General features: G+C 51.9%; 1 protein-coding gene across 1 annotated transcript in view; it reads left to right on the top strand.

Moving 5' to 3' along the window:
• ZMAT4 (zinc finger, matrin-type 4) overlaps window positions 1-24,014 on the top strand; it is a 49,168-nt gene extending 25,154 nt beyond the window's left edge. Inside the window, exons 4-6 of the mRNA XM_009895404.1 lie at window positions 6,075-6,302; window positions 15,724-15,820; window positions 23,435-24,014. Of these exons, the coding sequence (XP_009893706.1) occupies window positions 6,075-6,302; window positions 15,724-15,820; window positions 23,435-23,450 (341 nt within the window). The 3' untranslated portion in view covers window positions 23,451-24,014. The remainder of the gene's footprint in view (window positions 1-6,074; window positions 6,303-15,723; window positions 15,821-23,434) is intronic.
• The last annotated feature ends 248 nt before the right edge of the window (window positions 24,015-24,262 follow it).

Genomic DNA, 24,262 nt, shown 5'->3' on the forward strand with positions numbered 1-24,262 from the left:
GGGGGCGGCGGCAGCCTGGGCTCTGCCTGCGGAGCTGCAGCCGTGCAGAGGCAGAGGGACAATCTGCGGGCAGCGGTTCTCGATGGATGGCGGGAGAGGACTGGTCTCGGCACAGCGGGTGCCGGCGGGGGTCTGGGACTGCGGGGAACCAGTGTTTCTGTTAATGAAGCCGGCGCTGTGTGTGCACTGTCCGCGGGGGGATGAGGACCGGTTGTGCCTCTCCTCTGCTGGAGACCTCTCTGAAGCGGTGCCGAGGCCGACTCACCGCGGGGTCTGTGCGAGACCGGGCAGCGACCAGCCCTGCCGCACCACCTGTGCATCCAGAGCGGTAGGGCCCTGTCGAGGAGGGGATTTCCAAGAGCTGCAGCTTTGCATTGTGTTTTTTGTCTAATTTTTTAATCATGTGGATCAGCCTGGCAGAGGCCCTGAGCGAGCCGCACCACGTGCTCCGAGAGGAATGGCTCTTCAGCTGTCGTAATCACGGGGAAAGAGGAACTCAAGGACTCATCAGCTCTTCCAGACACTTGATCTGATGAAGCTGAGCGGCAGGAATTCATTAATGAGCACCTCCTTGCTCTCCAGTAGTTCTCAGAAATGTGCCCTTTGGACACAGCGTTTTTCTGGGCTTCCTACAGAGTCGCCCAGCAATTTTCCACCCGCTTTTTCTCCCAGTCCTTCATGGCTGGCACCGGGGAGCTTTCAGACTCTGGGACAGTGCTTCAGAGTCTCTGGTGCTCATGAGTCCTGGGAGCCGACTGCGCGTGGCCCTGAGTGTGCTGCGTGCTCCCGGCGAGGAGCGTCCCGTCCCCGGGGGGGTCCACCGTGCCGGTGACAGTGCACTGCGGCCGGTGGCTCTGTGGGGTTCGAGTGGTGGTTAATGCTGTATTCGATAGGAATTCCTCACTGAGATTTTCTGGCCGTTTCTCTTCTCCGGCTCCATGGAAGGGCACTCCAGCAGCTCTTGTGGATCGTCCTTGAAGCCCTGATGGCCAGAAGGACAGTGAACATTCCAGCGTCGGCTTCAAGATCGCTGTGATGGAGGTCGGAAGCGCTGGTGGTGGAACTCTTCCTTGCTCGGCTTCCCTGTAATTAACGGGCTGTCGGGTGCGCTCGGTCCCGGAGCCGCACGCACAGTGCTGGAGCTGCGGGACAGGGATGCGGTGCTTTCCACATAGCTCTGCGGTGGGATGAGTCGTGGGTTGTTTTCCCTTTGATTTTCTTAAAGGAGATCAATAAAGTTTGAGACGGAATTTATCTGCTCAGAAGCAAATTGCTAACTCGCAGCAATTAAGAATGTGTTTATAATCACCACTGTGTCGCTGCTGAGGGATCCGACCCCTTCGGATGCTCTGGGGACCTGGAGTCGAGCCCGGTGACCACGAGCGGTGCTGGCGGTTCGGGAGGCACCAGCTTGTGCTGGCGGTGCCGGTGGTTGGCATCTGCGAGAGAGATCAAGCCACGGTTCTCATCATAACGCTGTAGTCCCTCAGATGGTTATATGGGTTGAATGTTTTATTTGGTGTTTCCCTGAGCTCTTTAGAGTGCTTTTAACTTTCATGTGTGATCAAAAAAAAGTGAGAAAGACTCTATACAAATATTTGAACTTTCATAATCTTTTAATTAAAAAAAAAAAGCTTCAAATGTTTTCAGAGTTCCTCAAGTGCTCTTATTATGGCTGAGATTAAACATATAGTTAGTCTGAAAAGGTATTTTAGTGGCAATAGGCAAGTACAAATAGATAATAACGTCCACATTGCAATGTCTGACTTTAAGACTTGCACAAAAAATTATTCTGCTACCTTAAATTGTGAAAATCTGTGTTGAAAGTTTTCTTAATTAGCGGGTCTGCGTGTAAAGGGAGGAAAGAATTTGTGAAATTCTTTGCACAACTGTCTTTGCAGGAGTCCTTTTCTTCACACAGATGTACAGTTGCCTCTGTGGAGCAGAGCATCTCTTTGAATTGCACAGTAACAGAATGAATTTAGGGGACAAAACGAAGACTAATGAATGCAGTTGAAACTGCAGGGGAAATTGAGGAAGAATTCTTGAGCTGTTTGAAGAGCAGTGGCTTCCAGTTAAAAAAAAAAAGGCATTGAAAAATATGTAATACTCTCAGCGAAGGTGAAAACTGTCTGCAACTGGAATTCTGTTCCCGGTCACGGTTCCTGGAGGTGACGGCTCTGAAACGTGCTGTGCTGCAAAGCTGCGGTGGGACCCGGAGCTGCTGCCGGTGGCCGCACACAGTGCCCTCTGGCTCGGCCCCACGCTCGCAGCCCGCCCCGGCCGGCACGCCGCCGAGGGACGGACTTCTGCAGATGCCTCCTCGGCTGCTGGCGTCCCGCCTGCGTCCCAGCGCTGAGCGTTCTGCCCCGCGCGCAGCGTAGTGCCAGAGCACGGCTCGCTGCGGTACCTGAGAGCGGCTCGGGGGCTGCCCGTGAGCTTCATGCTGCAAAGTGAAGTGTTTATCCCAACTCTGCCGAATCAGTAAAGAACGGACTTCTCTCCCGTCACCAGGGAGGTTTCATCGATCCTGAGCTCTGAGCAAGCCCTGCTCTGCACAGCGTATGAAGCGGTGCGAGGCGTTAGCGTGCATCCTGCGCTGTGCCCCAACAGCTCTCCTGCCCCCGCGTTCCTGCCAGACCCTCCAGATGTGCTTCTGGTCACCTTTCGCTGCAGCATCCATCACCTGCCTTGGGGGGGTCAGATCTGTTGTGCAGATGGTGACGCGCTGGTGACTGCATTCTGCCTCCAAACAGACCACTGCTTGATATTCTGGCTGTACTGGGTTTTCTACCACCAGTCCCGTAGAAAATTACATCTATTCTCAGTCCCCTTATGGAGTTACAACTTCCCCTTCAATTTTACCATCTTAATGGAATACAGATCTCTCATTTCTCTGCTGGTGCTTTCAGGAGAGGGAGGAGCGCTTTAACAGCCGGGTTTTTGCACAATAGGAAAGCAATGTCTCATCACTACAGTGAGATATTTGTGATCTTTTCTGTTGCTCCTGCGGTACGAGGTTGTAGCCCTCAGAGGCTTTGTATCACCACTATTGCTGATGGATTTCTCTAGTCATTTCCAACATCTTCTGTCAGCTTGCATCCAGTCATCGGTATGAGTTATAAAACAACGAATTGTGGGGGGAAGTAGCTGCTGCCGCCATTGATCAAAGTGCGGGTACCTGCAGGCGTTGTTTCGGGAAGGTGAAGTTTGGCTCTTTGGCACCGGCGGTGCCGCGTCGTGCCGGAAGTCTCATCAGGGCAGCGCCGGCTCCCGCGGGGGCAGTGCCCGCTCTGGCGTCCCCTGAGTTCGGGGATAAAGCATGATTTTGCTGGCAGGAAAAGTTCCCTTGGCTTTTTTACCTCCTCGTTCTGTAAATTCCTAGTGTGGCGTTTGCGTTGCAGCTGTGCTGGGGGGGGACAGAGCAAACGGCTTTGAGGTTTGGGGTCCGTCCAGCAGCAGCCGAGTCTGCCTCGGTCCCGGAGTTGTCTTCTGAAGAAAACTGCATTTCTCCCCTGCCCCGTTGTCGTGGCTCAGTTATTTTCTCATTTTCATGCTGGGTTCCTGGAGAGTGGCAATGATAAAAAGTTGGGTGCCATTTACATACAGCTCGGAATAAAAAGCTTTGCATGCAAGAAATAAGTCAAACATTAGTTCATTGCCAGAGCGCTAAAGTGTTTCTAACTTTGTATTTTGCTTCTTGCAGCAAAGTAAGACTTTCTCACTTCCCTCCCACAGCAAAGGGGAACGTAAGGCAGACTGTCATGAGCTATTTAGCATTTTGAAATACTTGAAATAGTCAAACTAGCAGCTTTTATGTTTGTGTTTTAGATGGAGAAACATTTTTAACGTTTGACGTTTTGTGAGTGTTTATTATTAATTTTTGTGTCGCTGCTCAGGGAACGATGATATTTTCTGTTCTGTAGTAGTTATGTAGCACATATCAAAATGAAAAATCCGCATTCGTGGAGAAGTCAACTTTCATCTGTTTCTCTTCAGGAGGATTTGGAAGACGCGGGGTGTTTTCCCTAATTGCCGGGCTGGGTTCAGCCGCGGGGCCGGGGGTAGCTGTAAAGGGAACTGTGGCTTTACAAGAAAGGGTTTTGTGTTGTGAGTGCGAGGAGGACATCCCTGCCCCACGGGAGCCGGGCGGAGGGTCCGGCGCTGGGTCTGCGCGGGGTCCCTGCGGTGGGGCAGGCGGGCGCACTGGTGGGCTCGGAGCAGCGCTGGGGTGGGCACGGGGGGCTCCGGTCAGCCCTCCCTCCGGCACTGCCGCTGGGCGCGCACAGCCTCCCGCAGAGCCGCCGCTCTGGCTGGTGGCCAAGGAGGCTCCAGGCGCATTTCTTTAGCGAGCGGGAGATGTAACTCCTGCGGACACCACCAGCTCTGTCAGCTTCAGCTGCCCTGGTTCCCCTCTGGCGGCAGCTAACATAGGAACCGGGAGAGAGCGGACCAAAAGATCTGACAGATTTAACTGTGTAGCCTGGGGCCTGGAGCGCAGCGCGTCAGACGTATCACGGAGCGCCCGGGCAGCCGGCCGGACCGGTTGCTTGTAATGGCCCGTCTGCCCAAACACCGCTGCGACCCCGTCCCAGAGCCCGCAGCGGCTCAGCCCCGTCCCGGGCAGCGGCAGCGCCGGGTCCCTGCCGCATCTCGAGGGCGCACGAGATCCCTGCAGGATCAATATTGCCAATCTCAGTTTGGAGAGGCGATATTGTTATTTCTGAGTTTTCTTCTTCCTCACGCTGTGTTGGTCCTGGCTCTGCTCTTCCGTGTACACCTGGGCAGGTGTCATCAACAACAATAGAAGCTTATAAACCCCTGGAAATGGATAAGGTTGTAAGTAACGTTAGATGTAAGATACAGTTTCCTTGAGGAAAGTTAATAGACATCCCTTCCCGTGCAGGTCAGCGGAAGATTTATAACGATATTAACTTTCTTGAGCCGTGGAGTCAATCACAGTGGGTTTCTGTCATAATTCTACATCTAAATACATCCCTGCTTTGCTCACTGCCGCCATTCCCGGTATCAGACGCTGGGGCGGGTTCGTCGCTTGCCACCCCGTGCTCTCGTCAGGGCTCAGCCGGAGTAGCGCAGAGCCTCTTGATCAAAGGAGAGCGGTCGAGATCCTCGTCACCGCCTTAAAATTTGCCTATTCTTGTACCACTGAGAGAGTGGTTTGTTAATTATTTAGATAGAAGACATTTCATCTGGAAAAGAAAAGAAAAGGAAAACCACATAAAAGGGAATTTTTGAATGAGGTGTGATAATTAAGTGCTAGTCATTGTATAGTTTTGTATCCCAATGTTATCTGAACTTTATTTTACTTTACATGGAAAAACTGTTTTTCCATGGCTTTGTGACTTATCTTGTACAAAGTAGGAAAAGTGGGGCAAACAATGTGCCGCTCCATTATGTAAAAACTAATCACCGCTTTTTCTTTGAAATTATTTGGGGATCGTGTTTGCGTTCCCAGATGGCCTCTCGGTGAATCTGAAGGGAAGTGGGATTAAATTACAGTCGTGGGTTGCTGCTACCTGTCAGTTCACAATGTGAATGTATGTGAATGCGGGGACTGACTATTGAGTATTTTTTTTCATCTGTGACAATTTACAATTACTACAGCTTTCCCTATTCTTTCCGAGACCAAATAAATTGAAAAATAAGAATCCTGAGATAATGATAAATGTCTCTCTGTCTTGAGAAGTAGATGGCTTTGCATGTTTTGTTTATTCTCCGCTGGCAATTTTTGGTGGAAGCAGCAATTTAAGCAGGATAAGTTTAGCAGGTTTAGTCACAACAGCGATAAGCCGTGTCACTGCAATGAGACCATCCTCCTTCCCCAGCCAGGGAAACGCGGATAGTTGAGCAACAGTCCTGTGCCATCCTTTCATGCTGCTTTTTTTATGAGAAATGGTAGATTTCCGAGCAGTGCCATTCAAAACATCCAGCGGGACCCTGTAACTGCTGCTAATTATTCCCCGTGTCTAATGTGGGATCTGCCTCGGGGTCTGCTGTTACTCACACAGCAGCGCCAGCCTGAAGGGCTCATGTCTGAACGTTTTCTTTTACAGAAACCACTCTGAGCTCCCTAAAGCAGCCGCACACGGATAGTCCCCCGGTGGTACCGTCACCGCATCAGCGGAGGGACTCGGACAGATACTGCCAGCTCTGCGCAGCCTGGTTCAACAACCCCATGATGGCACAGCAGCACTACGACGGCAAAAAGCACAAGAAGAACGCGGCCAGGGCCGACCTGCTGGAGCAGCTGGGGAAGACCCTGGACCTGGGAGAGCTGAGAGGTGAGAGCACCGGGACGCGGAGAGCACGGACCTGCTCCCCGGGGGATCCAGTGGCCGCGATGGAGCTGCTCTTGCCCGCTGCGGTCACTGTTCCTCTGGTCAAGTGGTGCAGGGGAGACCGTGGTGCTCTTGCTGCTTCATGAGGTTACCGCTACCGTAAAAAAAAATCCCCTCCTCTGAGATGACACTCTGCAGTTCTGGCAGCATCCTTTAACGGTTGATTCCTAGGTGTTTCTTTTGCCTCTTCCTAAAATAGTCCCTTCCATTAGCACACACTTCTGTCCTCCAGCAAATGTGGACTATCCCTGTGAGCTGAGAGAGGAGAACACGTTAAAGCGTTCGGCCCCGCGGGGAAACGGGGACGGGGATGTTCGTTGCTGGAGGCAGAGCACTCCCTGCGTCTCCCTGATGGAGAGCAGGGCATTAGCTGTCTTCTGTGATTTAATTAGCGCTTGTAAAACACTGCAATGGCCCTGGGTCGGCAGCAGAAAAGAGGAACCGAGCATTTGCTATGGGGATGTTAAACACAAGCTTTCTGTGTTCATGCTGAAGGGAGAGCAGCCGTTCATCCGTCTGTCTGTCCATCTGTCCCGGCCCTGCTGGGGGGGTTCTGGCGTCTTACAGGGTCCCTGTGGGGGCTGTGGTTGGGGTCACACGGATTTGGGTCCTCCACCCCTGCGGGAGGGCATCCCCCTTGTGCAGAGCAGAGCCGCAGCCTGGCTGGTACCGCGGCTGCCGCAGCCCCCGAGCGTCCCCGGTCCCTCCCAGAGCTCCTGAGCACCCCCAGTCCCTCCCGGAGCCCCCGAGAATCCCCGGTCCCTCCTGGCCCCTCCCGGTCGCAGCCGTGCCTGGCGCTGGTGAGGGACCGGCTCCGTCACGGTGGGCATGTTGATGGAGATGTGCTAATTTATACCGGCTGAGGATGTGGCTAAGGCTGAATTCTGAACAAAGCTCCTTTTTAATATAGAGGTGTAATTACAGGAGGAGAGGTACGAGCCTCCTGTTGAAAGTTTTCTCTGTGGTCTTGATTATAATCCTGTATGCACACAATGTATTTGACTGAAGTAGACTGAGGAAAAAGTGCAGGTTTGATTTTCAAAACCATGCGGGAGAGGAAGTCTGGTTTGCCAGCAAGACATTGCATTAACATTTTAAAATACCCTCTTTTTCCCTTGCTAAATGAAATAATTTTCCTTTAAATACTAATGACTATGCAGTATATTGTGCATTTCTTGATCTCACATAAACCTTGTAACGGTTATCCAGATCCTTCATGTGCTACCTAGTGTGACTCACAATGCCATAAATGATTCATGTGGCTGAGTCACTGCCCGCGGTTGAAAATATGCGGGGAAATAAAACCTGGGACAATAACATGGAAGTGCTTAGTACTTTGAACTGTGCCAAGCTCAAGAGTGGCTGAGGATGTCATTAACTGTAAATAAATCAATTGTGAAGTGTTTTATTCATTTAGCCTGTGCCTAGGAGAGTTGAAATTGGAGGGCTTTACTTACTCATCCCCCTGTGTTGGTTTTTAACTTCACGGCGGTCCTGTGCGTGGTTGGGATTTGCAGGTGGATCTGGCGTGGTGCTGCCAGCACCCATCGGTCGCAGGAGAGGGGGTCCGCAGAGCCCAGCACCCCCAGGGCCGGGGGAGGCCGTGGTCCTCTGTGTGGGCACGTCCAGGCTGCTCTTCGGCAGTTCACGGATGCCCGGTGCCCGCTGGCGCCGACGAGCGGCGCGGCCAGAGGCGGTGAGGCAGGGGAGGTGTCCTTGGGGCTGCTGGGGGGGTCCTGCAAAGCTTGATTCTGCTGCTGGAGTAGCAGCACAGTGGGGAAATCCTCTTTTTTACAGCTGTTCTTGACCAGGGAGTGCGATACGCTCTCCTGTGCGCCTTTAGCTGTGAGGCTGGAGCAGATCTCTATGGCAGATCCCTGCGGTAGCCAACACGGAATGAGATCTGCCTTATGTCCCAGAAAATAGCCTTACCTTGGCAGATGAAGTCATATCTGACTCCAGAAAATTGTTAAGAGTGGCAGTGCGGAGATACCCGGTAGCAGCCTGTGCCAGGTTGTCAGTGAAATCTCGTCTGACGTCCAGCGGGTTTGGGCTCCGGCAGTGCGTGGGGGGTTATAGCCGTGTGCTCCCGCTGCCCCGCGCTTGTTTTGCTACCTCGCTGCTCGCTGGAATGCAGACTCATTTCCTTTCCGCGCTATCCCCGGTGGCTTCTCCCGTCGCAACTTAAATATTAATTCTATTTTGACTACTGTGGGAGATGAACATTTGATGCATTGTGTGAGCCTGGAATGAGCAGTGTCAGTTGAAGTACAACATTTCAGCAGCCTTTGATGTTTTGATAATGGCTATAATAAAATATTTATTGATAAATATGAATGTGTATTTGGAGAAATAAGAATAGAGATACATTTTTGGACAACTGATATTTATAGGAAACAAAAGCATTGATTCTTCTCGCCAAGTGCTCATCCTGCAATTTTTGAAGTCTTGTTTTCTTCTCAGAAATGAGAAAGAGGAAAAAAAACATAAGGAAAAAAGAGACCTCGCTGGCAGCACTATTTCTCTAGTCTGTGTTGAGTTGAAGCTGCGATACATGCGAGCGCCCGGTCACGCAGCCCATACGCTTTGCGGGGGTTCGGCGGTGCACACCGCTGCTGCGGGCAGGTCCGTACGCACCCAGCGCCTGCATGCCGCGCTCCAGCCACGCCAGCGCAGCCGGTCCCGGTCCCGCTGCTCCCAGGGCTGGCCTGGAAACCCCCCTGCGCTCGCTCGTTAGGAGAACGCATGGACATCACCCAAAAGGGGAAGAAATCAAGTTTTCTTCCTGCAGAGCTGTGGCCCAGCTGATCCCGGAGTGGAATGTGAAAGACAAAAACTGTCGGGTATGGCACAAACACCGAATTCGGGGCTCTGCCCCCGACCGCTTGTGCCTGTTCCGCAGCGCAGAGCAGAAGCGGCTCCGTCGGAGGCACTGGTGCGGCTCCATCCGGCAGTGCCCGCCGTCCCGCAGCCGACGGCGTGTTACGGTTTTGCTCCATCATCTCTCACTTCACCGGTTTCACCGCAGCGCTGGCGGCGCCCATGGCCGCGCTCCCCTTCGCGCATCCTCCGACGCAGGTGGGCTCTGCCGGGGCAGAGCGCTCACGATGGAGACGCACAGGTCTCGTCCACGGGGAGTTTAATTAATAATGTTCTCTGCTTATTGCTGGTGCTGAGGCGAAGCCCCACAGCAAAACGCTCTCTCTTTGCGGGCTGGTGCAGCGGTTGGAAGCGGTTGGGCTTCGCTAAGTGGGTTCAGTGCGTCCCTCTCCTACACGTACACCTTCGAGTGAACAAAATGAGCGGGAGACTCAACGTGCAGACAGACCCTCCTTCATCTCGCCGGCGTTCATAATGTGCATTTCAGCACCTTTTGCGTGGCAGCGAACGGCTCGTGAGGGCACCTGGGGCTCTCTTTGGCGCCTCCCAGGAAAATCCGGAGTTTTACATAGCGATGGAGACAGATTCAGGGCCGCCCTTGGGTGATGGGATCCTGTCAACCACAGGAACATGGCTTTTCTTCCCGGGGCACTTTGTCCCTGGTGAACGAGAGAGGCACCGGGCCCTGGGGCAGAAACTGGTGCCTCTCATGGGGATTTCACTGTGAATCCCTGAAATAAAATACAGCAGCCTCTGCAGTACAGCAGGATGGGGACGGCTGCATGGGGATGTTGTCACCTGAAGCCTTTGGATTTTCAGGTAAATTGTCAGAGTTGCAGATGCTTCCTTGAAAAATCAGGCAAAGAGCCGAGTTTCGTTTTCCTTCTCAGCTCATCATTTCTTTGTGTGCCTTATAAATACTTTTCGTTCTGTGCTGTCACTTTCAGTTAGTAAAAAGCAATTTAACAAGTACTCCCCTGGCATGTGTTTTAATGCATTTTATGCAGAATGACATTAATGACTTGACTTGTTAATATTTTATTTAATGGATATAGGAGGACATTCAATTTTACATGAGTGCATGTCATGATGCAGGGGAGGGAACGCTGCTGTGTCGTGAGGATGCAGAAGCAGATGCGAATACAGGAGAGCACAGCGCTCCCCGGCAGAGCCTGCGCTGGTTGGCACCGCCTCCCCGCTGTGGGCTGCCGGCGGGGCTGGCGCTCGGCTCCAGCGCGCTTTGCTTGGGTGCATTTTATGAAACCACAGTTTCAGCCGAGCTGGCAGCTTTGGTAAGCTCCGGTGAGATCAAACACTGTAAATTGTGGTGCTCTGGAGGTGAGCGTTGCCTGTGGTTTCAGCTTGCAGTGTGTCTGAGGCTGGTTGCCTCTCTCCATGTCACGTTTTGGTGGAGTTCATGTCACGCTCAGGACTTTCCCTGTACAAGCCTGTCTCAGGATGCCGATTTCAGCTGAGAGGTCCTGCAGCCCGTGTCCTGCCGCAGTGCAGCTTCTGGCCTCTGCCCATCCGGCCGGTCCAGCCCCGGCACCGTCTCCATCCGTCTGGAACGCGGCTGTGTGCGCCCGCAGCCGCGGGACTCTGCCGGCCACGCGCGAGTCCACAGAACCGACCCCTTCTGCGGCCGCGTTCTCCAGCCGGTGGGAAGAGCCGCTGCTGCGGAGCAGCGCCGAGTCCCCCAGTGCGGGACGTGGGGAGCGGGGGCAGGATTCCCCCCTCTTCATCATCCCGAGCAGCCTTGACGCGCTGCTGGAAAAAAATCAGTGTCCCCAGTTAGGAGCTGTAATCGCTGGTGGCGTTTCCACCTACACAAGTAATTAAGATTCAATAAGGCTGCTGTTAATGTATGCTGCTAAATTAGCTGCTGAGCATTAGAACCTTATTACCTTAATTTAAAGTATTACCAGTCCCGATCTCTGCCGTGCGGCGATGACGGCGCGGTCCGAGGGCTAGGTCTGCAGCAAGGCGCGCACGCACCGCGCGTGTCAGCCGGGCGCTGCTGTCCCCTCCGTCCCCACCTCGTGGCACGGGTGGACGTGGTTTCTGGTGCCCATTGGCTTCATAAAGCAAACAGGAGCTGCCAGCTCTGGAGGGAGGGTTTGACTGCAGCACTGTTGCTGCTGCATCAAGAATAAATGCCGTAAGGAGAGCATCTGTAAGCGTATTTGCAGTTTGATTTTCAATCTGTGCCACGTTACAACACATAAAGATATAGGTGGCTATTTAAGTACATCTGCATTATCGCTTACTTGCTGTTTTCAAGTGCTTATCTGAATATTTTTGAAATTTTTTTTTAAAGAGGATGTTTAACTTTATGTTGGGCCAAATTCCTCGGTGAGAGAGGTGTGAGGTGTTTGAGAAAAGGGGGACCGTTAGGGTAGCTAGTCTCTGAAGTTCAAAAAAGGAAAAGTGATTTTTTTGGAAGTCTGTAGGTGCAGCTGGGGAATGGTAAGTGTGTATAGAGTTAATTATGGTAAGCATAAACGGATCAAATTTGAGACTGCCATACATTACTTGTTCTAAATGTTTTAACAATTTCTGCAAAGAAATAATACTGTGGAAAGGCAAAAGAGACTATTACACGGTACGTTAAAACTGTTCCTAAAGAGCGCAGTAGCCCGTGGTAAGAATCCCACAACTCCGGTATTTTTAAGCAGAGCCCTTCAATTAAGCTTGAAACGGTCTGTTCAGATCTTCATGGAAGTGAATCAGTGCAAAGCAGAAACCTGACCGCAGAGACTCTAAAATTTGCAGTTTTTTTCTAGGAGGACAGGACAGAAATTACTTTAGCATCAGTGGTTTACTGTAATGCCGCTGTGTGTGTAGTGTCAGCGATGCTAATGCAGTCTGTGATGCCAAGGGAATTATTAGGATGTTAAAATACAAAAGAGAGGAGGAAAGGAGAAATCACTGACACTCGGCACGCTAAGAGAGACAACAGCATCGGGGGACTGGGAACACTTAGGTCTGCATTTATATGCGTAATTCATGTCAGCTTTTGCCCTACATACCAGGAGTGGGAGCCCTCAGATTGCCGCCTCTCTCTTCGGGGATGTCCAGAAGGGAAATGGGCGTTTAATGTACATTCAGCTGCACTCTGTCTTTTCGGTGAAAACATGTTAGATGAGGCAGAGAAGTGACTGTTTCTGTAACTCTGCTCTGAAATCGCTGTACTCTGTTCCCAAGGTGAAAGAATAATGGAGTTAAACTGTAGGTCCGCTGCCGGGAGGAGAGGAGAGCCCCGTCCTGTCCGGGGACGGTGCCACGCTCAACCTCGTGCCCGCCCCCCTCTCTTGTCGCCAGATTTGCTCCATTTGTAGAAACCAGACAGTGTTTTGTTTTCCTGTCCTTCGTGCTCGCAGAGCGCGTGGGCGCCGCGGGGGGACGTGGCCCGTCCCTTCCCCTGTGCCATCGCGGTGATGCCCTGTGCCGGCGGCTCCCCGGGAAGCGGCCGTGGCTGCGGCCGGGTCTGTGCGTTCGGGGTCTGGCGGTGCCGCGGGGACGGCCGCGGCCGGGATGCTGCCCCGGCACAGGGACCGGGAACGTCGGGTGTTGGAGAAGGAGAAGGACCTGGTTTTGTTGTTGTCGTCGTTCCTAAAAGAGGTTTCTCATTTCTCCCAGAAAAAGTAGTTCTTTAGCCCAGCTAGTGGCCGTCTCGTGGCCCAGGTCACTTCCCTATGGCAGGAGAAAGGAATTTAAAGAAAAAAAAAAAGAGGAAGAAAAGAATCAAATCTGCTTTTGTAGGTGCGGAGGAGCTTCCCCGGCAGCATCATGTTCTGCTGTGATTGCAAAAGTCATTGAGGAATGTTTTGGGTGAAAACCTGTCTAGAAGGGCAAAATAGAACATCAGTGTAAATAATTAGTAGATCTGTCTTGTGCTAAGCAGGCTGATGTCCTCTCCAGAGGGAGGGGAGGAGTGCACCAGGGCACTGAGAATAAATGCCTCAGAAATGGACCAAACTCTGCGTTTTCCCAGGAAATCTAAACTGACACGAATCAAAAATAATACCGGCCGTGCTCAGCAGCCACTGGGCAGTGCGCTGTCTTGGGAAAAGGCCTTTTCTCCTTCACCTCTCGTTCTGATTGCTGCCTGGCTGCTGGGGTCCTATTTTTAGATTTTCAGCTTTTCAGAGGCAGCAAAGTCTTGATTTTCTCGTTCTGCTGAGAACTGAAAATACTCTCAGCCTTAAGTCATTAAATTATAATTCTGAGACGCAAACTGTTAAATAAGAAATCATTTTTCTATTTAGCACAATAAATAGTGTTGGGAATAGCGCTTTTTGTATCTCTCTGGGATCTCAGGTGACTGTTTTTCCCAAGCTGTGCTGTACAGAGATCGTGTCCATAACGCTGGAGTTCTTCCTTAACCCTGACCTTCTTCCCCCTTCCCCAGGACCCACCCAGGACAATTCACTGTATTAGAAGGTCTGAAACAACACGGAGTGGAAGGAACGGTATGGGAAGAAAAATGGTAATAACCATCCCAGTCTGAGTATCAACCTCCAGTAAAAACCCAAACTTTGGTAGCAATGTAAAAGCTATTACAGTTTTTAAATGAGCAGTTTTTATTATATCCATAAATCATCTCCTGTCTTTTGCTTTTTTAACCTTAGACAACAATTATTTGAACACAGTTTGGAGACATTTCTGAGTTGCACACAGAGAACAGCGGCTCTTCCCTTGTTACGGTGCTTTTGTCGGCAGTGCCTGCCATTGCGGTCCTGCAGTCTCCGTGTGCACGCACGCTCCCGAGGTGAATAACCGTCTTGTCTGCAGTGGGTGTCTCAGAGACGTGAAGTTTGATGTTAGCTGAATAGGCGAAGCACAGGCTGATTTTGTTGGGTTTAGTTCTTCAGTTCCGACGTTTCCCAGTGAATGTGCCGAGAGACTGTTTCTGTGACTTCCCGTATAAATCGCTTTACAGCTTCTCTTTGAGATGTGCACGAATCTGCTTAATTGCCTGGTTTTTTTCCTTCCCTGCAATCTGTGCCCAGAGGCAGCGCAGCGGATGGGAGAGCGCTGCTGTTGCACCGAGCGCTTTTCCCGCACCGGGAGCCGTGGGCGCTGCTCCTCGGCGGGGGGGTCCCTGGTCCGGCGGCCCCTTCCCGGGGTGGGGGACGGATCGCGGTCCCCATTTCTGTGGCTCTGGGGGCATTTGTGTGGTTCGGTTCAGTGCTGCTCCCACCGCTTGTCTCCTTCCTGCGAGCGGGAGACAAACGTGGCAGCGCGGCGGGGCCGGTGCAGCCCCCGCCATGCCCGTGCGCCGCGGGACCCGCTCGGCCAACTGCGCTTCTGCGCCCGCATCGAGCTCCCTGCGATCGGCGTGGCAATCAAATAAAATGCAGCGTGTTTGCCTGGAACATCCCTTGGAACTGTGGCAATCAAAGAGACAATGAAATGGAAAGTAGCACAGGCAGCTAAGAGATGTGGTAGAAGGTAAAAAAAAACAAGCAAAACTCACGTGGCCCAAACCCCCACAAAACAAAAACAACAACAAAAGTTCATATCATTTCTACTGTGAACCCGCTGAGATGTTATTTCTGGTTGAGTGGTACTCGCTCGGCCAGCAGCGAGAGCAGCAGCTTTATCAGTGGTTGGCTGTTATTGTACCTGGGAAGGGCTGAAATGAGTGGGACCAGGTCGGGGCTGTGCACAGGTACTGCGGCCACCAGTAAACCCCTCGGGCAAACGCGCTCCGGGCTCCAGCTTTTGGGTGGCCGCCCAGGCCCCGCGCCAGGCTTCCAGCGGTGACCTTCGGAGGAAGGCGGCCGAGGCGCTGGCTCTCGGACATCAGCAGCTCTGTGCGGCAAACACGGCCGTTCCCTTCGGTGGCTAAATCAGAGCTGATCCCTCTGGAGGAAAAAACCAAGTTCCTGAGTGATCTGGCTCCTGAATACATTACCGAGGAACTGCCCAGCATCACGCTCGCTACCAAAACACCAGAGGAACAAATGGGGCCTCCTGTGCTCGTTAGTCAGAGCGCAGTGATGCTCTGTGAGAACGGCAGCGCAGAGGGATGCCCGCGCTGACGAACCGCAGGGACCGTGGTCTCCGGGAGGGATGTGCCTTTGAACCCTGCTTGGCTCTGCTCGGTCTGCGCCTTTTACAAATATTCCTTTGGGCTTCACTAATGCGGGGATACCCTGGCCAGGGAAAGTAAATAGATGGGTTACTGTGAAGAGGAATGTCTGGGAAACTGGAAGTGAAATTTGAGATCTGAGTACCTTCTAATTAATTAGAAGTTTGCTGGGGGCAAGGATTACTGCTCCCCCCCCCCATTCCTCCCCACCCCTTTCTTCAGCCATTTTCACTCATTTGTACTTTCCAGTTGCCATTTTCATCCTGAACGGGGATTCTGAAGGTGTTTTTCCTCCGGTGCAGCGCAGAGCTTGCCCTCAGCCCCCACCGAAGGCACAGCCGGGGCTGAGGGCAGTGCACGATTAATGACTCTGGGTTTTTTCGGCAGGGCTGAAGCGCAGCTACACGTGCAACATCTGCAGCGTCACCCTGAACTCCATAGAGCAGTACCACGCGCACCTGAAGGGCTCCAAGCATCAGACCAAGTGAGTATCTCCGTGCTTCTCCCGGTGGCCTCCTGTCTGTCTGTGTCTGCCTAGATGCATTTTTTTTATATATTTATATATATGTAATAATGCTTTACACTGCGATAGCTGCAGCATCTGAGGAGCTCTGGGTGCTTTGCAAACACAGATACTGGCGGCACCTCCAGCTGGAGACGGGTCGGGCTGAGCCCGGGTGGGCTTCCCACACCTCACCTTGTCCTTCATAGGGTATTTTGGGCAGGAGTGCTCCCTACTTCTGCTTATTTTTAAAGGTTATTTTTGCTGTCTTTCCCCAATGAAACATGTCAGAAGGTGCTGGGGAACCCAAATATCTGCCCATCCTCTCCTCAAACTGGGCACCGCCTGCTGGTTTGGGACGGGTGAGGGAGAAATGGGCAGCAGTGACTCAAGGCATTAGCGGTGTCTGGTCCAGATGCCACCAGCATTGGTGCTTAACGATGCCGAGTTTGTGGCTTCTTCCACATGTTAAACCTCAGGAGAGACACTGGGAGTGTAAGGGGATTAAGTGTTGCCAAGTGAAAGTGTTTGTGCTGTGATTTAGAGCAATTATGTATTACCCAACTTGGAGACTTGGAGGGAGTCTGCGCTGTCAATTAGTGCAAATTATTAAAATGAAGTGATAAAGATACATGGTACCCGAGAGTAGATTAATGAACTAATCTCTCTTAATACACTTACATATGAGCTTTGGGAACCCTGTCAGGCTGAAGCACTCAGGACTGCCCAGATTAGAAGGGGGATATAAAAGGTGTCGTTAGGTACTGAAATACTTCAGGTGGCGTTACGGGCGGGCTGAAAGACAAGGCAGGATGATCAGAACCCGCAATAAGTACTAATGTCTAATTTTGCTGAAGCTACTGAAGGATAAGTGCAGACCTTCCCCAGCTGATGTTAGACCTTCAGAGATTCCTGGTATTATTCACGTTAGCTCTATCCTATTTATTCGCGGAGCGTTTGAATGTCTTCCAAGTGCTTCCCAGTCTGGCCCTGAGCGTGCAGTCACGTTCAGGATCTCAATTAGCGGGAGGAACTGATGGCGTCGGACTTTCTGATGAGGTGGATCTGCCCGGCCTCTCTGCGAGGGATGGGTGAAGCGGGAGGAGAGGCAGTCGTTGAGCAGCCGTGGGGATCCGGCGCACCTCCCGGTCCGGCTGCTCTGTGGAGAAGAGGGTCGGGCGCGCGAGATGTGGCGTTCGGCTGTGCCATGAGCAGTTTGGGACCTTCAGCCAGTCCTTTCCTGCCTCCACCTCCCTTTCTCCTTCAGCACATCTAACTGCTGGCACGTCCCTGCTCCACCGGGTTACGCGTGCAGCGTGTGGGTCCGTGTCGGCACCCGGTGCCGTGAACTCCGGCTGCTGGGAACAGAGCTGAGGGCTCTTCCCCTCCGAAATCTGCAACGAGAGCAGCTGCGACGTGCTGCCTGGGCACAGAGCTGCGATTTATCCTTCCCCGGCCAGTCCTTCTGAGTTTGTGTTATTATTGCTGCTGTTGCTGCTGGTATTACTGAAAGGATAAAGGAGCTCAGTTCAAGTCAGCGCAGCCTTACGGACGGGAAATACAGATGTGCAGGAAAGATGCGCTACTTCTTTCCAGTGCCGGGAGAGCGCCTCCTCCTCCGGGCTGTACCCACACCTTCCGCTGGGGTTTTTCAGTCACCTGCAATTAGCAGAGTGTCATCTCCACACTTAGACAACTCTGCAGAAAGATAATTCCTTCTGCATCTGTTGCTTTCTCAAATGTTTTCTTCTGACGTACTCTGACGACAAATTGCAAAGACTGAGGATCTTTCTGCTTCATCCCTCTCTGTAGCTGGAGCAGGAGCCTAACGGGGAGTGCGTTCCCTGCAGGGCTCGGGGTTGGGGGGAATACCTGGGTAAGGAGTTGGCAGGAGCTGAGACACTAATTCACATCCCTTCGTTGCTGCCGCCGGGGAGAAGACCCTCCGCTCCCCGACCGGGCGCGCAGCGGGAGCCAGGCTGCGGGATGGGGAGACGGAGGAAACCCCATTCCCTGGGGGGTTCGGCCGAAGAACCTCCCGCGGTTGCTGGGACTCGGGAGAGCGGCTCCTCCATAGCGGGAGCGGCGGGGGCCGAGCCGGGGGGTGAAGCGGTGGGCGCAGACCCGTCCTGCCGCGGGCGCTCGACGCGGGGTCGGAGGCTCCCGCGGTCGCAGCCCGTCGCACCGGGACGCCGGCAATCCCAGCGGCGATGCAGTGTTTCAGTGTGAGGGCTCGGCGGCAGTCGCAGGCGTTCCCAGAGCTTTCCGGAGCTCTGACAGCACGTGAATTATCGACAGGAGGACCCGTTTCTCCCTTGTCTCGGTGCGGACCAAGTCAGGCTGAGCGGGGAACTCCAGAGCTGCGCAGAGGCCTGCAGAACTCCCACTGTGTTTTTTTAAGGACCTTCCTCTTTTGCAAATTAATATTCTTATCAGTCTTTCTAAATTTAGCCTCTTATCGTTTATTCATAATGACTTAAATCTGGTCCCAAGAGATTTTCATGGGCATTCAGTACAAGAGGAAAGAAAGTAATAAATTCAAAAGAAAGTATGTTACAAATGTAATAATGGAATGCCAATTAGAGACATTCGTCTGACCAATTTCTATGGGAAATTGCTCTGATTATTCTATTTCCTCCATCCATTGTTCATCCTTATACGATTTTCGTTGAGGCTCAGTCTCCCAGCACAGCACAGATCTCTCCAGCGCCTGTAGAGAAGTGCCGAAGCGCAGGAGACAATGGAGTGGCAGCTTGGGCTTGTGCTCAACAAAAGCTCTTCCCAGCCTGTAATTAGGATGTAACCAGATTTGACTCCCCTTGTTTAAAGCTGCTTTTGCAGCTTCGTTGTCCTCCATATGGGACTGAGGGAAGGAGTTACCCATGTCTCTCATCCCAAATCAGTTATCCCCCCCAGTCCGAGGGGTCTGTGACAGCCACGGCACCGCTGGATGTGGCTGGACCCAGAGACGCAACCCCAGAACGGGTCGGGGGGTCTCACCACCGCTCTCCTTCTGTTTGCAGCGTACGCAGAGCTGACCTCGTACGCGGTGTTCGCACAGAGGCGGCTGCACAGGTTGGGTGCTTGTGAGAATCGCAGGTAGCGAAAGAATTCAGGGTGGTAAAGCGGTTCATACAGCTCATGTTCCTGACTACAGAAATCGTCTGTAGTGCTGACAAAGATGAAGAAATGTTCATTTCTAGTGCTGTAAATTAATACATTGTGAAAAGTTCCTCTACATCGTGTCTTGACTGTTGTACGAGTGACTGAAGGTACATGTGCCCCCAGCGCGGCCCCGTTTCCATCGTGAAGGGATGTGCAGGGTGGCAGAAATGCAACCCATTTCGGCAGGGCTGCCTCTGCGTCTTTGAAGCTTTCTACAAGCGATTACCTCTTCTATACTAAAAAAGTTAATTTTGAAATCCAGACCTGGTACTTCTGCCACTTTGTCCCAGAGCAAGGCCGGCTCGCCGCAGCACCGTGGCTCTCAAGCGCAGGGGGACACGTGGGCAGATGTGCTCAGCGTTGGGGTCCCGGCGAGGACACGTCCCTCCTGCGTACCCTGGCCAGTGCTTTGCCCACTGGTTTTTGCTGTTCTCGTTATTGTTGGTTAGTGTCAAGACTGTCCTTTTCCTTATAACTCAGCCTGAAGCCAGTGGATTGCAGTTGCCAAGGCAACAAAACATTTTGTGTAGCTGTCATACTTCATAAAATTAAAAAAAAAAAAAAAAAGAAAAGGCAGAGGGGGCTGTGAAGGAGAGGGATTTTGCTCTGGGACAGGTTAGCAGGGAAGGGGATTGCGGGCTGGAAGCTGGTAGTACCCGAAAAATACTGGGCAGATGAGTCTTCTGAAAAGCTTCTTTAGGAGAGAAGAACTTCTATGAGGAATGAGTCAAGTTGTGGATATTTATTATAGTTCTTGAGAGCTCTCCAGAGAGCAACACACAACCGAGCCACTGCTGGAGTTGCTTTAAATAACCCACCGTGCAGCAGCCCCGGAACTGCTGCGCAGCAGCCGTGTTACTGGGACCCCCGTCGCTGCGCGGCGCTGGCGGTGCTGCAGCCCCGTCCGCAGAGCGGCCGTCGAAGGCTGCGCACGCGCTGCTGCCCTGCGCTGCACCGGGGGTGTCTGGCGGGGAGAGCTGAGCTGGGTATGGACGGGAATTTCAGGGGCTCTCCCGAATGCTTCCGACTGTTTGACCAACGGATGGGGAAGATGGAGGGCGGGGGGCAACTGTCTTGGCTGGTGTTTTGGTGTGGGATAGAAGATGCAGGAGGAGGTGGTTGGTATGGAGCAAGTCCTTATCCCTCTGGCCAAGGAATACGCAAAGCAAGATGATGTCTGCTGGCCCCCAGTGTTTCTCCAGGGTGTGGTACTTAAGCTGTGTATTTGAAAATAAAGGAAAAAGGCATCCTCCTCTTATCCTGTCATAAAGTCAGGAATTGGGGCTAGAGTCAGACGCAGGAGAACATTTCTTCTAAGGCATCACAAATCTGGCATCCAGTCCGCCCGTGTGGGGGGTCAGGCAGTGTTCGTCCCCGCTCTGACGGGAATGTGTGTTCACACGGAGCGGCAGAGCGAGAGCGGCTTTGCGATGTCTCGGGCGAGCGGAGCCGCAGTTCGGGCTCCGGTGAGCGACGCTGGCGGCTGCGTGCACACACGCCGGCACAGAGGCAGGTTTGGAAATGTGGCTGGACTCTGGAACATCTGCAGCGGGAAGGAGCACTAAACCTTTAATTAGGGATTTATGAACTGTGTAGAGATGATTGAGTCATTGTTTGACTTGCTTTCCAGAAATAGAAGTTGGGGTTTTTTTTACATCTCCCCTTCTGCCTTCCTCCTCCCCGCAACGAGCAGCAGGATGACGAGCGAGGCACGCGGTGGTGCCGGTGGCACTTCGGCTGGACCACAGTCCAGCAGCTCCGTTTCTATGGGGACCGGTGGCAGCCAAAACACGGCTCGTGGGGAGCTGCAGGAAGGAAGGCACGTTATCCCTGAAATCCTGGGAGAGAACCACACGCCAGCCTTGCTCCTTACTGCTTATTGCAGGCTGAAAGAAACAAAACTTCCCTTTTTTCTGGTTTATGTAAACTGGAAAGATGAAAAATCACTGCTACAAGCGATTTGCAACAAACAACAGAGAACTCAAGTCCCGGGTAGTTATGAAAGAAGCCAGCAGAGACTCAAATTCTGGGGTCAAAGAAATGCTCGTGTGGAATATTAACTTGGGGCTTTGCAAAAAGCGCTTCCCTCCTTCAGTCATCACATGGGGGCAGTGACTGGGGACGGGGTGCTGCGTTCGTGGCTGCGTCCGGGAGGGAACGGCCGTGTTTGGGGAAGGTGCCCCGGAGCGCCCGTGACCGGGTCTGGAGCAGCTCCTCAGGCGCTGGCGGGCGAAAGGACCAAAGGTGCCGCTGGCTGAATATCGGAGCCCAGACCCACCTCCGGGGTGAGTGCCGTCTCCGGGCCGGTTGCAGATGCGTCACACGCTGCAGTAACGCGCCGGATAGCGAGAGCCGTGAGCCGTCCTCTGCCATCCTGGCTGTCAGCGATGGGAGGCTCCGATCCAGCCCTGGTAATTAAGAGTCTGACTATATGGGGATAATGATTCCCGCTTCCATAAAGACGAATTTTATCTTCTCACATTTATTTTGTCTCTTTGATCAGCCAGACCTCTCTGCCACATCTAGAGCTCACAAATGTATTCTGGGGTTTTATAACTGCTCATTTACACATTCATGGATGCTAATACATGTCTAGGTTTCCCTTTCAAACTCAGCCGTTCTGATTAATTTTAGGATTTTTGCAGAGAGGGGACCCAATCCTGCAGCTGTCCTTGGGGTAAAATCGATTGTACAGGAGTGTAAACCTAGTGAAGGAGAGCAGTATTCGGTCAAAATGAGTGCCGGGGGGTTGGGAAGGGTCATTTCTAGTTTGGAAGGTGTGCGCTGAGGGTCTTCCTGCACAGCCCTTCACTGGGTCGTTGGGTTGCGCCCTGTGACAGCCCAGATGATTTATGGCCCGCTGAGGAGCGAACGACAGCAGGCTTGGTGCCTGTGAGGGTGTTTTTTTCTGATCGAGAACACAGATGTCTAATTGGAATAGGGTATTTATTAACACAAGCTGTTTGGCTATTCAGAAATCGGAGCTAATCAAAATACTGTAAATATCGTGCCTGGAGAAATGTCGCCCTGCGCCATCATTGCATTTCCATATTTTTTTCTGTCTATTTGAGAAAGTGTAAACAAATATTTGCAGCTGGTTGTGGCTGAAGCGTGTTCCTGGTTGCGGTACGTGGTGTGGGAAACGCGCCGGCGGGTCCTGGGTGCTCTGCCCGTCTCCTCGGCGCCGCGTGCCGCTCCGCCGGCTCTGGGGCTTTGGCGGTTTATGACGTGCCAAAAGGTGGGGGACAGGACAAGAGGAAGCCTTTGGCCGTTCCTGGCCCGGCTACATTTGTGTGGGATTTTATGCAAAATGTTATTCCTGTTTCCCCAGAGTTTTTCCAGCCCCTGTGCCCGGCGCTGGGAGGCTGAGCTCCCTCCTGCGTATCCTCACCCAAAATGAATGCACTCTTTGATACAAGCTTTCCAATAAATTTCGGGAAATAATATTAAATACTTGAGTTGTACCTTATATTTTACAACAAAGCCAAATGGTTTTGTTCTTATCTTGATGAGTGCAACTTTTATTGGTAGCAGTTGCGCGTTCTCTAACATATAGTGGCTGATGCCTGAAATACAAAGAAGCCTTTAGAGTGATAATAACTCCAGAAGATGAATAGTTATAAAAGGTAGATGGAATTGAAAACCATTTTAATTTGTCATTATTTCAGTTCCAGAGAGCAGCTGAATAATTACATTGCCTATGAAGAGAGAGTGTGTAATACTTTCTCTCATTACAGGATTAAATTGTCTCTCTTCCCTTTTAATGTAGGTGAAAATAAAGATATCTGATATCTTCCGGTTTGATCATGATTTGAAAGCCCCAGAACGACTCCTGCAACTTTGTTTTGGGGTGTCGGGTGTATGGATTAATTCCTTTAATGTAAAGCATAAACATTGGACTGATTTCTCAAAGTGTAAATCTGAGGTCGCCAACACTTGCTGAATGAGAAACTCCTTATTGGCCAAAAATGCATTGGGTGACAAACAAGGAACGTTTTGCAGGGTCTGGTAGGCTCTTAAACAAATTTAAATTGAGGACCTAAAGCAACTACGCTTTTTTTTTTTTCAAATTGTTACAGCAGTTTTCTTTCATAAGATACAAAACTGTCCTTAAAAATGCGAGGAAGTTTTAGGTAGAAAGAGTTTATTTATGTATCTTTTAGAACTGAAGTCTCCTCAGCACTCACATAAAAACCTTTCTTTGGTTATTACGAGAAAAGTTGCAGTTTGCCCCAGTACCGGCTCGACCAGGATGTGCCTCGCGCTGGAGCTTCGGCCGCTGGAAGAGGTGGGGGAGATGGGCCCCGTCTGCGTCTGCCGGGGAAGGGAGCGGGATGCTGCCGGGGCGCGGGGGAGGGACGTGGGCAGAGCTCCGCTCGGAGCCGGGACCGGCGGGGGGGGGGGGGGGGGGGGGGCGTTTCTGTCTTGCAGCCTGAAGAACCAGTAGTAGTTCATCAGTCGAGACGAGGGGAACCGCCGGGGCTTCTTCTGCGGAGAGGAGCTGGTCAGCAAGGAGAGGATGCTTGCTTGGACAATGATCCTGTGTGGATTCGATAATTAACATGTAACTAACCTTCGCTTTGGAAAAATACATGGATTTTTTTTTTTTTTTAATTTTGTGGTGAGTTAAAATATTTCAATGGATTTTTTTACCCTTTCAAGATAATATTTATTCAGCACAGAGTCTAGAGTATAACAACTATCCTGTAAATACAGCACTTAATCATCACTCATCTTCAGAGACAGTGGAAACAAAATATTTTACTTTTTCATATTTATTCTTAGATTCCTCCCAAGAGTATAAAATTATTCTATTACATGATCCATGATAGTGATGTAATCAGTCTTCAACCAGAAATAAACATACTTTCTTCACCTTCTCCAGCATGGTTTGTGTCAACACATACAGAGCAGCAAAAAATGAATCACGGGGATTGTATAACGGATGAATTTTTTCCTCTCCTCTTTGTCTTCAGAGAAACAAATGGTTCACTGAGCAAAGAAAACTAAAGTCAAAGCATAAAATCCATAAAAAGGCTAGACGGAAGCCGTTCGCTTTATCGACTTTGCTGCTGCCCACCCAAAGCTCCGCGGCGCCCGGGAGAGGCAGCCCTCCGGGGGAGCTGCGGGACAGACGGACGGCGGGACCGCACCGGCGACGGTGGTGGTGGCGGCTGAGCGTGCCGGGCCGTCCCGCGCAGGTGGCACCGGCTGCGAGCGTGATCCCTGCACACCCGCAGGGAGACGGTGGAGAAGCGT

The sequence above is a fragment of the Charadrius vociferus genome, unplaced genomic scaffold (assembly GCF_000708025.1).
Source record: "Charadrius vociferus isolate BGI_N301 unplaced genomic scaffold, ASM70802v2 scaffold661, whole genome shotgun sequence".
Classification (NCBI taxonomy): Eukaryota; Metazoa; Chordata; class Aves; order Charadriiformes; family Charadriidae; genus Charadrius; species Charadrius vociferus.